General features: G+C 39.1%; 1 protein-coding gene across 2 annotated transcripts in view; it reads right to left on the reverse strand.

Annotated features, from left to right (window-relative positions):
• Positions 1-11473: 11473 nt before the first annotated feature.
• GABRG2 (gamma-aminobutyric acid type A receptor subunit gamma2) overlaps positions 11474-12811 on the reverse strand; it is a 102100-nt gene continuing 100762 nt past the window's right edge. The window contains exon 10 of one of the 2 annotated variants that reach the window (XM_056857276.1): positions 11474-11860. In XM_056857276.1, coding sequence (XP_056713254.1) covers positions 11585-11860 — 276 coding nt within the window. In that variant the 3' untranslated portion in view covers positions 11474-11584. The remainder of the gene's footprint in view (positions 11861-12811) is intronic. The other variant, XM_056857286.1, reaches the window with a different exon arrangement.

The following is a 12811-nucleotide window of genomic DNA, read 5'->3' on the forward strand; positions in this document are numbered from 1 at the left end:
GGACAGATAAATCAGCAAGCCATTTCCTTTCTTGACGTGACGGTCCTTAGGACCCAGGACAACAGAGTGGCAGTGAAACCATATTGGAAGCCTACAGATGTGGGAGCGGGGCTTCACTTCCTGTCTCATCATCCACTTCATCTAAGGCGGAACTTACTGTACAGTCAACTCTTGAGATTGAAGCGCAACGCTACACACCAAGAAGACTTCATGGAGGCTCCCCAGATATTAAACAAAAACCTACTGAACAGAGGATATCAGCATTTGACAATCATGAATGCCCTTTCTAAAGTAGCCTAGAAAGACCGGGGCATCCTACTTCACCCTTCTGCTGATCAAGCTGTTAAACCTCAGAGGCTGTATGCCTCTTTTGAGTTTAATCACCTCACTCATGAGTTGCAGAAGATTATTTGCCATCACTGGCATGTGCTGTACAACATTCCTGGCTGCTCAGAACCCCCACTGTTTGGTTTGAGAAAAACCAAGTCCTTTAGGAATTATCTAGTGAAGACTGACAGGCTACAAGACAAAGAAAGGGTTAACATTCAGGGCCATTACAAGTGTGGCGCATGCATGTATTGTCCATTTAGTTTGCCTATCAAGGAAGTAAGCTCTACGAGTTCCAATTTTAAATACACCTTACAACAGTTTACCAACTGCTCCTCTAAAAATGTCATTTACGCCATTATTTGCCCATGTTTATTAATGTATATCGAGTCCACATGTCACCAATTAAAATTAAGGATTGGTGAGCATAGGGCGCATATGCTCTAGGACTTTAGAAACTCCTCTCACTAGTCACTATCTGGACAAGGGACATTCTGACACAGATTTGCTCTTCTTTGCACTGTGGCAGTATAAAACCCGCAAGTACCATCGTGAAGATGTGGCTAAAATCTTGCATAGACATGAAATGAAGTTTGTTTATTGGTTCAAAACCTTATCCCCTGCGGGACTCAACAATGAGTTTGATCTGAGTAGTTTTTTGTAAGACATCTCAATGTAAGTAGTTGCGGTATACCTCCTTGAGTATCTGGGAAGCAAGTGCGGTGTTTTACCTAATATGAGGCAGCTGAGTAATGGGGATTTATTCTAAGAAATGTTGATCATTCACACCAGCCTATGGAATAGTTTTGAACCTTGAAGGTCGGCTGGTCGCTGTGGGTGAGTATGAACGCTGCTTGGAACTAAGTTTAGATTGTGTATACAAAAATTGTTGATATAAATTTTGTATGGGTCCAGTTAGACCATTGTGTTGTTTCAGAGGTCACTGTACCCCTTAAAATATACAGAAACGGAGAAATTTCATTAAGAGGAGAAATAAATCAACTGAAGAAGCAACCGGATTGTGAAACGCACACGAATCCGGAAGTGTCGTTTTGACTTTATTTTCCTGGAATTGGATTCAATTTGTTTTTCTGTTTGGACTTGATTCACCTTCGAATTAATTGGACCTTGGACGAGATTTGGAATGGTACTTTATTGAATGGACTTGATTGAACTGTGGAAATACATATATAAATTTTGTGCTGATTGGTGAAGTAACCAGGCATTGGAACACTGTATCTTTGTAACCTGTTGAAAAATTATAGCAAGTTAAGTACCTACCTTAGATATATCTTTGTTTTCTTTGTTTAATGAGGTCTTACATAAATTTCATATTAAGTTTGTGAGCCTTGGTGCTGCTCTTCTCTTCAACTACCTGGAGGTTGGTAACCCTATGTGTGAGTGATTTGTGTAATTGCATGAGGCAATATCCCCTCTCTGGCTTTAGCTTACTGTTTTAAATTGTGACCTACAACATTGCTTTTATTTTTACTAATTAACCTGTTTAATTCAACAGTGTGCTGGCAAACAAACAAACCCACCCATGTTGACTTTTCTCACTTCTTCCAATAACATAACAAACTAGATTTGTATAAATCTACAGTATAAAAGACGGGGAAAAAGTAGTATGAGACAAAAGCAGTTTGGCCATCTAGACACACTTCCCCACAAGTTAGGTTGATGACTGATCACAATGAATCTCTTCTGCTCCTATCTTTGCACAGAGAAGAAATTCCCCACCAAGCCTTGTAAGATGCAAAAGAAATGCATGCTTAAGCTGCATCTTTTGTTGAAACAGGCTCTCCAAATTTGCCATGATCCCCTTCTGCCCATCAGCTGGGCAGGAAACCAGCTCTACTTATCCGTGTGACTTACAAGGATTTGGTGCCATGAAAGACTCCCTATATTTGACTCAGGAAAATACTGAATATGGGCAGACCTTGAAGCTAGCTGTGTGCCAGAGGTTTAAATGCATCTGTTCAAATGCTGTTCTAGAGGATTCTTCTTCAGGTTAATGAAATGGCAGACCAAGGGGTTCCGTTTCAGAGCTCAGGTTTTCCTACCATGTTCTTTTGTTGCAGGCTGTTTATCATACTTGGCAATGGCAAGTGGAAGTGCTGTTCCATGCCTGCATCCTTGGAGGCTATTACTGGATGCCAGATTCACCCTTGTAAGGAGATCTGTTTGGAGTATGAGACTACAACAAAGTGGTCGATGCCTAAACCCAGTGGCCCTATTGTCAAGTGTATTGGGTGTAGGGGTGGACTATTTTGGTTTCACATATACAAATTAATCTATTTATTTATGTATTTATTTATTCATTCATTTAAAACTGTCTATGCTGCCTTTTCACCTGATCTACTCAGAGTGATGAATCTGGCATGTGTGTGTACAAATGACAGTGAAAAGAGGAGATTGAATCACCCTTTTCATGCAATAATCATTGCAAAACTGGACCTATTTTTTTTCTTCACATACACTTAATTCAGTTTTTAATATGGTCATTTTCTTTCTCAGGGCAGCAGAGTTCATTCATGGGCATCCAACAAGCTGGTTTAAATTATTCTGACTATATGAATAAGGACCTTCTTCCTCAACTGTACTCTGTTGTTTGATTGATTAAACGTGGGGGATATCAAGTGACTGTCCTTTTTCTGAGAAAGAATAGGTTCTGCACTGATACTGAGACAAAAAGGCCTGGTAGCAATATGAGGCTATGCCGTAGTTGTGATTACATTGAGCAAATTAAACCTTTGTTCAGCAGTGATGGATGAATAATAAGAACCAAAGAAGAAAAGAAAAAAGAACTATTTCTGGTCATTTCATAGTCTGCACTTCAGAACACAATCCCACAATAGTAGAAACTGAAATGTTAATTCAAATTTTGGATTAAGTAAATCTCAGTGACTATATGTACTTTTTTTAGAAGCAGGAGGAAAATTGGTAGGGGGAAATGGTGTTGATGGTCATGCTTTAAGAATTTCCCTCCATCTCTGGGGTAAAGAACATAGAAATTGTAGGTATTCCTAGATCTGGAAGTGACATCAGGGCCAGCAGCCCCATCACCCAGGAGTGACATAACTTCCAGGTGATGCTCTAGGAATTCCCCTCCAAACTCTATGATAACAAAGGCACCAACTGGGAGAATTCCTAGAGAGGCTTGAGGAAATGATGCCCCCCAAATCCACTATCCCAGGCATCACCCTCAAAATGTCCTAGCAAAATGTGCTGCCAATGCATGGCTGTCAAATTTAGATGTATGAGAAGGCCTTACTGTGAATCCAGTTCCCATCCAATGATAGAGAGTGTTGTGTTGAGGCAGCACGAGGAGCAGAGGCTCAAATGAGCTCCATTGGCTTATTCCTTGCTTTGCTTTGTGGGGAACAAGAACGATGGTGTTCGAGATTCTTTACCACTTTTGGAAGGAAACTTACACAGTAGTTAAATCTCCCTGAGTCCTTAATGTAACACTTTAAGCATCTGTACTATAAGATAATTTGGTTTAATTTATAACTGCACCCTTGGTCCTTCATTTGTTATTAATCTTGGTGAGTAATTTTTTTCCAGAATACATATTAATTAAAAGCAAACTTTGAACTCTAGATGCGTAGGGTTGATACTAATGTGGGGGTAGAAGTCAATTGAAAGGATTTTGGGACTCCATCAAAGCAACAAGAATGAATTACATACATTAAAATGAATTAATTAAATGAATTAAATGCCTATCAATTCAACACGTCTTTTTAATCTCCATTGCAAAAATCATCTTTGGACATGTAAATTGCTAATATAGTTGTTTTTCATTAGGAAATGAAATAATATGTCTTGTGGCAAGAAAGTTTAAAATTAATTCAATTTCTGTTTATTAAATTATATTAGTATGCTCAGGAATCAAGATGTATGAAGTAAATCACTGGAACCAGAGAGAAACACATGCAGTATGTCAAATAGAATTTGGATATTCTGGCAAGTCAGGCAATGAACAAGACATTGCATGATGCATGGATTGGCAATATGGATATTTCATTCTTTATTGTATGCCAAACAATTTAGTGCTAGTACTATCTGCTTGAAGAGAAGCTCAATCCTATGCATACAGGTAAATAGATACATTTATTTATGGTGAAAAACTGTAACACAGGCCAGCACAACTTAGATTATTTCTGTTCTGCCCTTCAACGATCAGTTCATAAGGCAGCATATAATAAATGTAAGATCCTAAAATAATACCTTCCATCAATAAAAACAGAGCAGTTCTAACAGAAAAGAAAGAAAAGGCACAGGAAATTATTCTTGTTGTTGTAGTAGTAGTTGTAGTAGTATGGCCTCTTACAGATAGAGTTGCCAACCTCCAGGTACTGGCTGGAGATCTCCCTCTATTACAAGTGATCTCCAGCTGATAGAGATCAATTCACCTGGAGAAAATGGCTGCTTTGGCAATTGGACTCTATGGTATTGAAGTCCCTCCCCAAACCCTGCCCTCCTCAGGCTCTGTTCCAAAAACCTCCAGGTATTTCCTAATTCGGAGCTGGCAACCCTACTCATAGAGGAGGGGACAATGGTGCGCCAACAAATTTCACAATTATATCTACAAAAAACTAAAGTCGATTTCAGAAGTCAGGACAGTTTTATAAAGACCAAGAAAGTAACTTCTGTGCACATGCAACACACGCAACTTCTGTACACACAGTGACTGGCCTTGACTGCCTAGTCTGGTGAATGCTAATTGCACAGATGCAAACCTGCCCTTAAGCTCAAAATACATTTTCAAGCCACTGGTTTAAACTGCATGGCATCACTGCAATGAATAGATTTTTCAATCATTGAGATGAGAACATACTTCTCAGTGCTTTGTGATCTTAGCAACACAAAGACAGTTCCTACCCAAGCAGCTCATTAAAGTACCTATGATGTAGAACAATTTTGGCGACGTACGTTCTTGATGCAAGCCTTCTTATTCTTTCACTGATAAGGTTTAACTAAATACAATACACAATCCCCCCCTCATTTTCTCCTAAATAAGAGCCCTACAGTGAATTGATGATGCCTCGTTGAGAAGAACAACACCAGGCTGTATTTGAGACATAATCAGATAAATTGTTTAGATAAAATAAGATATATATTTCAGCTTACAATAGAACGGTCCCAACATTTTCCACCTCTAGCAGAAGAGATTCCTTTCTCTTTACCTAACAAGGAATTGCAGTGTAGAGGTCACATAAAAATATAATTAAGAGAAAAGAAACCCAAATAACCTGTTATAAGGACAGGAGGAGAGAACTAAGATTACAAAAAATTCAGCTGAATTCCACCCTGGCAACAGAATCTCACTTTATTGCCTAATTTTTGTTCCATAGAACATTTCCTATTAGGAAATGATTGAAGGAATTCTTTTTTACAGTCAAAGGCCAGCACAGAAATAGATACAGAACTGGAAAGATTGGCATTAAAGAAGTTACATAGATTATATTAAACATAGCAAATATAATTCATTAAATTAGTACAGTACGATGATAGACTGTAGCAGCTGAACAAAATCTGGTGACTCTGTCTGTAATCCCAGACACATGTTCTGAGAGAAAAAGGGAAATATACAATTCCTCTGATCTAACAGGGCTGAGAGTGAAAAGTTAAAGCCCTGCTCCCCCTGCACTGGATTTTCCATTCAAATCACAGTCTGTGGCTTCAGCTTGCAAAAGAAAAGATCTTGGGGAAAGAATCATCATGGAATGATTCAGAATGCAATGCAATGCAATGTTAGTATCATGACCCCTCATGTGCATGCTGAGGGAGAGAGATAGACTGCTTGTCAAAATGCTTGTTTGGAGTTTTAATTTTTTTCCTTAGTCCCCTTTACTTATTTTAAAAAGGTAAAGGTAAAGGTCCCCTGTGCAAGCACTGGGTCATTCCTGACCCATGGAGTGACATCACATCCCGACGTTTCCCTCACTCCTCTTAGCATTTCGGATTTTTTTTTTAACCAATCGATTTGCTTTTTAGATTTTACATTTTTCTGAAAACCTGGGCGCTTTTCAGGTTTGTAGAAAGATGCATCTTGCCCGTTCAAAGCTCCAGTGAGCAGATTTAAATATCTGCAGATTTGGCCAACGTGGCTATTAGTATATAGATTGTTATTAGATGTGTACCCACAAACACATACATGCAGCCTGACAATGCACATAGCTGGGTAATTAGGAGCAAGCAATAGACGTGAGAATCTGAAAAATGAAAATTCAGTTACCATAGGGAAGACTGCAAATTAAGTTAGATCTGGCAGCAAGCTGTGTCCTATAATGGTAAATGTATCTTGTTAGATACTTAAAAATAAAAATTGCCAGTCCTCTAGCCTCAAAGCTAGCAAAGAGAAAGTGGCAATAAACATAAAAGAACATAAAAGCAGTCATGCTTGGTCAGACCAATGGTCCATCTAGTCCAGTATCCTGTTACACATAGTGGATAAACAAATGCCCCTAGAGGACTTAGATGCAGGGCACTGAAGCCCAATCTTGCCTCTGTTGTTGCCACCCAGCACTAGTATTCACAGGGTTCTTGCTTCTGAATATGGAGATTCCATATAGTCATTGTGAACCTTCCCTCCATGAACTTGTCGAATCACCCTTTCAGCCTAATTAAACTAGTAGCTATTACAACAGCAAATTCCACCAATTAATAGCTTTTTCAGTGAAGAAGTACTATAGAATGTTATAGATTACATTTTCTACTTAATATAGATCATAGGTGAGGTTGAGAGTGGCTTAGATTGCTCCATTTAGCATTTCCATATAATGCATTTTTAGTGATGGATGGGACTACGCTTCTGCATAGGTCAGTGAAGCCACTCTCCCATGGCCATGATCACTGTCTTGATAGATACATTCCTAAAATGTAATTCTATAAGGGGAAAGAAAAACAAAGGAGCTCAAAGAGTTGCTACCGCTGCAAATTCTCCTTTCACAGATTTCCCTCTGCCCACATAATTGCACAAAGTAGTGGATGGCCAGCGAGCTCTAGTGGTTAAGAGTGGTGGTTTGGAGCAGTGGACTCCAATCTGGAGAACCGGGTTCGATTCCCCACTCCTACACATGAGATGTGGATGCTAATCTGATGAACTGGGTTGGTTTCCCCACTCCTACACATAAGGCCAGCTGGGTGATCTTGGGCTAGTCACAGCTATCTCAGCCCCACCTACCTCACAGGGTGTCTATTGTGGGGAGGGGAAGGGAAGGTGAGAAGATGAAATGGAACATTTAAGGGAAATGTGTAAGTGGAGGGGAGGATCAGACTTTCACCCTCGGGCTTGTTAGAACTGTAAACATAGGCATTGTACAGAAGGTCAAATTAAATGCATGTTCTTCTTAAGTTAAGCACCTTGTATGATCACACTGATCATTCTTTCCCATAAATAACAAGCAGCATTTCAACTGTGTTAACCTTTCTGCTGTAGGCATCATCCAGCATGGTAGCCGGCCAGATGTGATCACGCTTTATTCATCTGCTTAGATTTTATATGCAGGACAGGAATGTAATAAGCAGGATGTGCATCATATGGATAAGTACACTTTGCAAAGAGTGTAGTACTAATCAGATAGTGAAAGATAATGAAAGAGCTGTGATTACTCAAAAATTAAAAGTAAAGAAATATGTATGATAATCTAAAGGGTACAAAGAATGTTTTGAAGTAGTAGAAATAGAACCAGAAATTAAAAGGCTTAATTATGGTATCCACAATTCATAATAGTAGTCAACGAGAAATAACTGAATATATGTAGTAGCTTCAGTGGAATTAGTGAGTATTTCACATAAGAAAAGAAATAGGGTTTTAATTAAAGAAGCGATGAGGGCTGTGGTCGCTCTAGAGGATGGCAAGAAATGATGTATATATTTTTTCTTTTATATTCTTTCCCCCCCTTCCCATATTTTTTTCTTCTGTACCCTCAAAAATCTAATAAATTATTATTTTAAAAAAAACAAAAACAAAAAATAAGTACATTTTGAATGCATGTGCTACTTTTACACCCTCAGAGGTGATGCTGCTTGTCACTTTGGGGGAATTTATTATTTGGGGGGCATTTTCAGAACTTCTTAGACTGAACTGCACTTCTCAGGTATGAGAAATTACAAAGTACTGAAGGATCTGATTTAGAAACAGTGGACATGAACACTCTTGGCATTGGGAGCCCGGTCAGCAAAATGGGCAAGGCTACAATATTAATAACCCAGACTAGCCTGATCTTGTCGGAGCTCAGAAGCTAAGCAGGGTGAGGACTTGGAAACCACCAAGGAAGACTGGGGTCTGCTCATCTCTTGCCTTGAAATGCCATGAGGAGGTACTTCAAAGGGTTGCCATGAGTCAGTTGTGACTTGATAGCACACGCACGCGCACAGTACTAGAGAAACTTCTTTTTTTAATAGTTTTTCCCTGTCAGATTAATTTAGTAAGCAGAGAAGGGGATCGGGAAAGTGTGTACAAAATACTTGCAATGCAATTCAGAAGAAAATGTCTATTGTTCCAGGGAGCTGCTCACCATTTGTAATAAAGTTGCTCTTTGAGCAGAGGCATGTTCACTTATCAGCGGCTGAAGGCTTTAAAGAAGAAGAGTTGGTTTTTATATACCGACTTTCTCTACCACTTAAGGGAGACTCAAATCGGCTTACAATCACCTTCTTTTCCCCTCCCCACAACAGACACCCTGTGAGGTAGGTGGGGCTGAGAGAGCGCTAACAGAGCTGTAACTCGCCCAAGGTCACGCAGCTGGCTTCGTGTGTAGGAGTGGGGAAACAAATCCAGTTCACCAGATTAGCCTCCGGCGCTCATGTGGAGGAGAGGGGAATCAAACCTGGTTCTTCAGAGCACACTCCACCACTCCAAACCACCGCTTTTAACCACTACGCCATGCTAGCAGAATAATCACTGTGTTTCTGTACTGGAAAGCTTGTGGGAGGGAGACACATGGGCTGATCCAAGGTATACTGATGCTGTATGGAAAAGTGGGAGGAGTATTGTAACCAAAAGGCCTTTAGAGAAAGGACTCAAGGCTGAATGGGGTGATTTGGTGATAAGAGATGTCAGAGCCACTCTCTTTCCAAAACTCTTCAGTGTGCGTGTGTTGAAGGATGGGAAGTAAATCTCCATGCCCACTTCCTCCATGTGTTCTCTTCACTCTCCATTACATCGGGGCTGAGTTATTCCTTTACTCATTTCCATTACCAATTCTACCTGCATCCTGTTTAGAACATGAACCTTTACCAGGTGATGACACTTGCAGGAGATCCATCTTACAAGTAGTCCTTTAACACAAAATGAAGATCTTCAAAAGGACTTTGAATTCAGGCGCACAACCCACCCCCTATGATTTTTAAGAAGTCAGGCACATAAGCATTGAAGACTGAGTGCAGCAATTTTATTGAAAAAATCTATGAGTGTGTGCATTTCCTTCGTTAAAATACATTACACAAGAAGCAATTGATGATCAGGAATTAGTTATACCTTTCTATACATGTTTATTTCCAAAACTATACAGACATTGGAAAACTGTCCTTATGCCTCTGTATTGGCTATCATTAATTCTGCGATAATATACATATAGGTATTTTCAGCTGCAAACCTACTTGACATGAACTGATGTTTTCAGTTTGTGACAATAAAAAAGTCAGTAATATTTACATGTGCTTAGGTTGCATAACTGAACATTTTGCAGCTGTTTTAAAACCAGTAGCTAAATGGATTTCATGATTTGCCCAAGTGAAGCTTGAGGTTTGTAACACGCATACGACACAGGTATGGTTAATTAGCAAAGACATTCTCTCTTCCCTTTTTAAAAACGGTGTGTTTCAGTGTTGCTTCTAGCTATAGGTAGAGTTGATATAATAATCAAAGAGTACGGACAGAAAAAAAAGCACTGATATTACATGAATGTATGGTGAACAGCAGATATGTGCATTGGCACAAATTAAAATAGCCGAACATCATCCCAGAAAAAACAAATGCTTGCTGCATTTGTTCAAAGAGAGAGCTATAGTCAGCCTGTTTCATTCAGACAAATAGTGCACATCAGCAAAAGGATTCTAGGTGCAAATGATGATCCAGGATCAGGGTGGAGAAGGTCTAGTCACCGCAAACAAATGCTTCCAAAGACTGCAGCCAGCCTTGCAAGGCATCTCATTCGCAATTTTAATTGTTTCAGAAGGGGGGGGGATAAAACAGCAGCAAACACCTGGAGCTAATTTATAGATCAAGGTATTATTTATTGGCCTCCCTGTTTTGTTCTACGGATGCTATTTTGCTCATCTTCTTAAGGCTTCTCTTACAGTAGGTGCTGTCATTTGTGCATGTGTTGGAGTTCTGCCAGAAAAAAAATGGATGGTTTTTAATCCACATTTTTTTCTGTTACAACAACAAATCCAGGTGTTACAAAATAAAAGACAATACCGTATATGGTACATTTGCTTCATTTAGTTTGTCCCTTCCTGGTCTTCATGCACTAGACCCAAAAACTACAAGGTAGTGAAATATTTACAGCATTTGTACATGTGCTCTTTAAGAGAGGGCACCCGAAAGATTTGTCTTTACCTTGGTGTGAAGAAAAACTACTTTTTTTCTAGGCTAGATACATTGCTCTTAAGAGGGAATGACTCTTCCAAAAAGAAAAGCCCATAGGGACAAAGGTATCACATATTTAAATTAATGCTATCAACAATATAGTATTTTAGCAGCCATCATTCACAGTTGTAATGATAATACCTAAACCTTAAGGATAGTTTGTGGGTCCTCTCCTTGTCATATATCTCTGTTTCATCGGTAATTTTCTACATTATATTAATTTTCTTTCTTTCTTTAAATATAGAATGGTAGCATTCAAATCACAATAATTTTACAGTAGTCTTGTACAAATGTTATGATGGTTGACATTTAGTGGGTTATGGCACTAAAGAATTCAGACCGCTGTAATGTATGTTGCAAAGACCAAAGTTCCATGACACTCTGATGCTCAAGGAAACTTAGATGAGCAAGAGTTGACCCACTCCCCTCACATCTGAAGGAATGCTCTGCGTGCGTAATGGTGCCTATGCAGAACATTCCCTAACACTGAATTGAATGGGAGGGCTCTTGCTTTTAGGAACTCCATGTGCATGCTGGGGCCTCCTCATGGGCACTCCAACCACTGGATCATGGAGCTTAAGTGGACTTTTACAGGAAACCATCTTACTGATAAATTCCAAAAATAAGGCTCATATCACCTATTTCCTTTCTGCTTGCTTAAAGGTAAAGATATGACACCCAGTAGACCAGGTTAAACAAACAGAAGGCTGTTGGAAAGAATATGCGAGCGTATGAGTCCATTTTGGCAACGCGGATATGTATTCTTCCATGCCGCCATGCTCCTGTTCGGCAATCTTCGAAGCAGCAGAAAAAACTTGCACAGTCCTTGCCATCAAGACATTCGTATCCATATTCTTCATCCCTTTCTTGGAGGTGTGTGGCATTGTTCATTTGAATTGTAGCGGACCTTGGGCGGATATCAATTGTAGGCGCCTAAGACAAATGAGCGGCAAGAAGGGGGAGAAGAGAGAATGAATGGTGTGTTATCTGTAACAACTTTCATTTCAACTAACATTTGGCCTGTAGAAATCTGTGGGACAGTGATTCCCTCATCATTAAATGAGGGGATCTCTAAGGCCTTGAAGCATAATCCTAAATTGTTAATGCGGTGATAAACTTATTCAAAGCAGCAATCCAGCATTTTCACTTACACTTTGTATTTGGAGGTAAGTACAACTACCATGTTTTATTTAGTAGCATGAGCTGTATAGAGCTGTATAGAGTTTGATAGAGTTTGTTCAAAAATGCAAATTAAACAGCACTGTAATTGATTTATCCTTGTTAACTGTTAGACGAGTGCTTGATATATGGAGACAATCATATTTTTTTCTTCAAATCATTATAAGTGAAAAATGGAATTGTAAGTGTGATATTGAAAAGTGTCAGCTTATATTACTTCTTAGGTAGTCACCTAACATTTTTAGGGGTAAAAGGATATCAGATGAGTTGCTTGAACATAGGTTAGTGGGGTTTTATAATGATCTCAAATATTAGCCTTTCTTAAAAACATGCAGTTCTGGATTTACATTTGCTATCTAAAAGCTTTGTAATGCCAACACTGTACACAGTAGCTGTACATGTATATTCACTTGAAATGTGTTTTACCAAAGAACTATTTTGACCCTTTGGTGAATACACGACTTTTGACAGCAGCCAGAACACTGAAGGAGGTGGATTGCTCAAGATTCAGTCTGGAAATAGAAAACTTTAAAAAAAATTAATTAAAATAATAATTTCAATTAATTTTTGTACACATTTTTCCCCACCCGAAATGGTTTTCCAGAATGAGGAATATGGAAAGGTTCTATACAGCTACCTGTATTTTGCCACTTTGGATAACAAGTATTTGAGTGATAGTGATCACATTAAAATGTAAGCGTATAC

Source organism: Euleptes europaea, chromosome 1 (assembly GCF_029931775.1).
Source record: "Euleptes europaea isolate rEulEur1 chromosome 1, rEulEur1.hap1, whole genome shotgun sequence".
NCBI lineage: Eukaryota > Metazoa > Chordata > Lepidosauria > Squamata > Sphaerodactylidae > Euleptes > Euleptes europaea.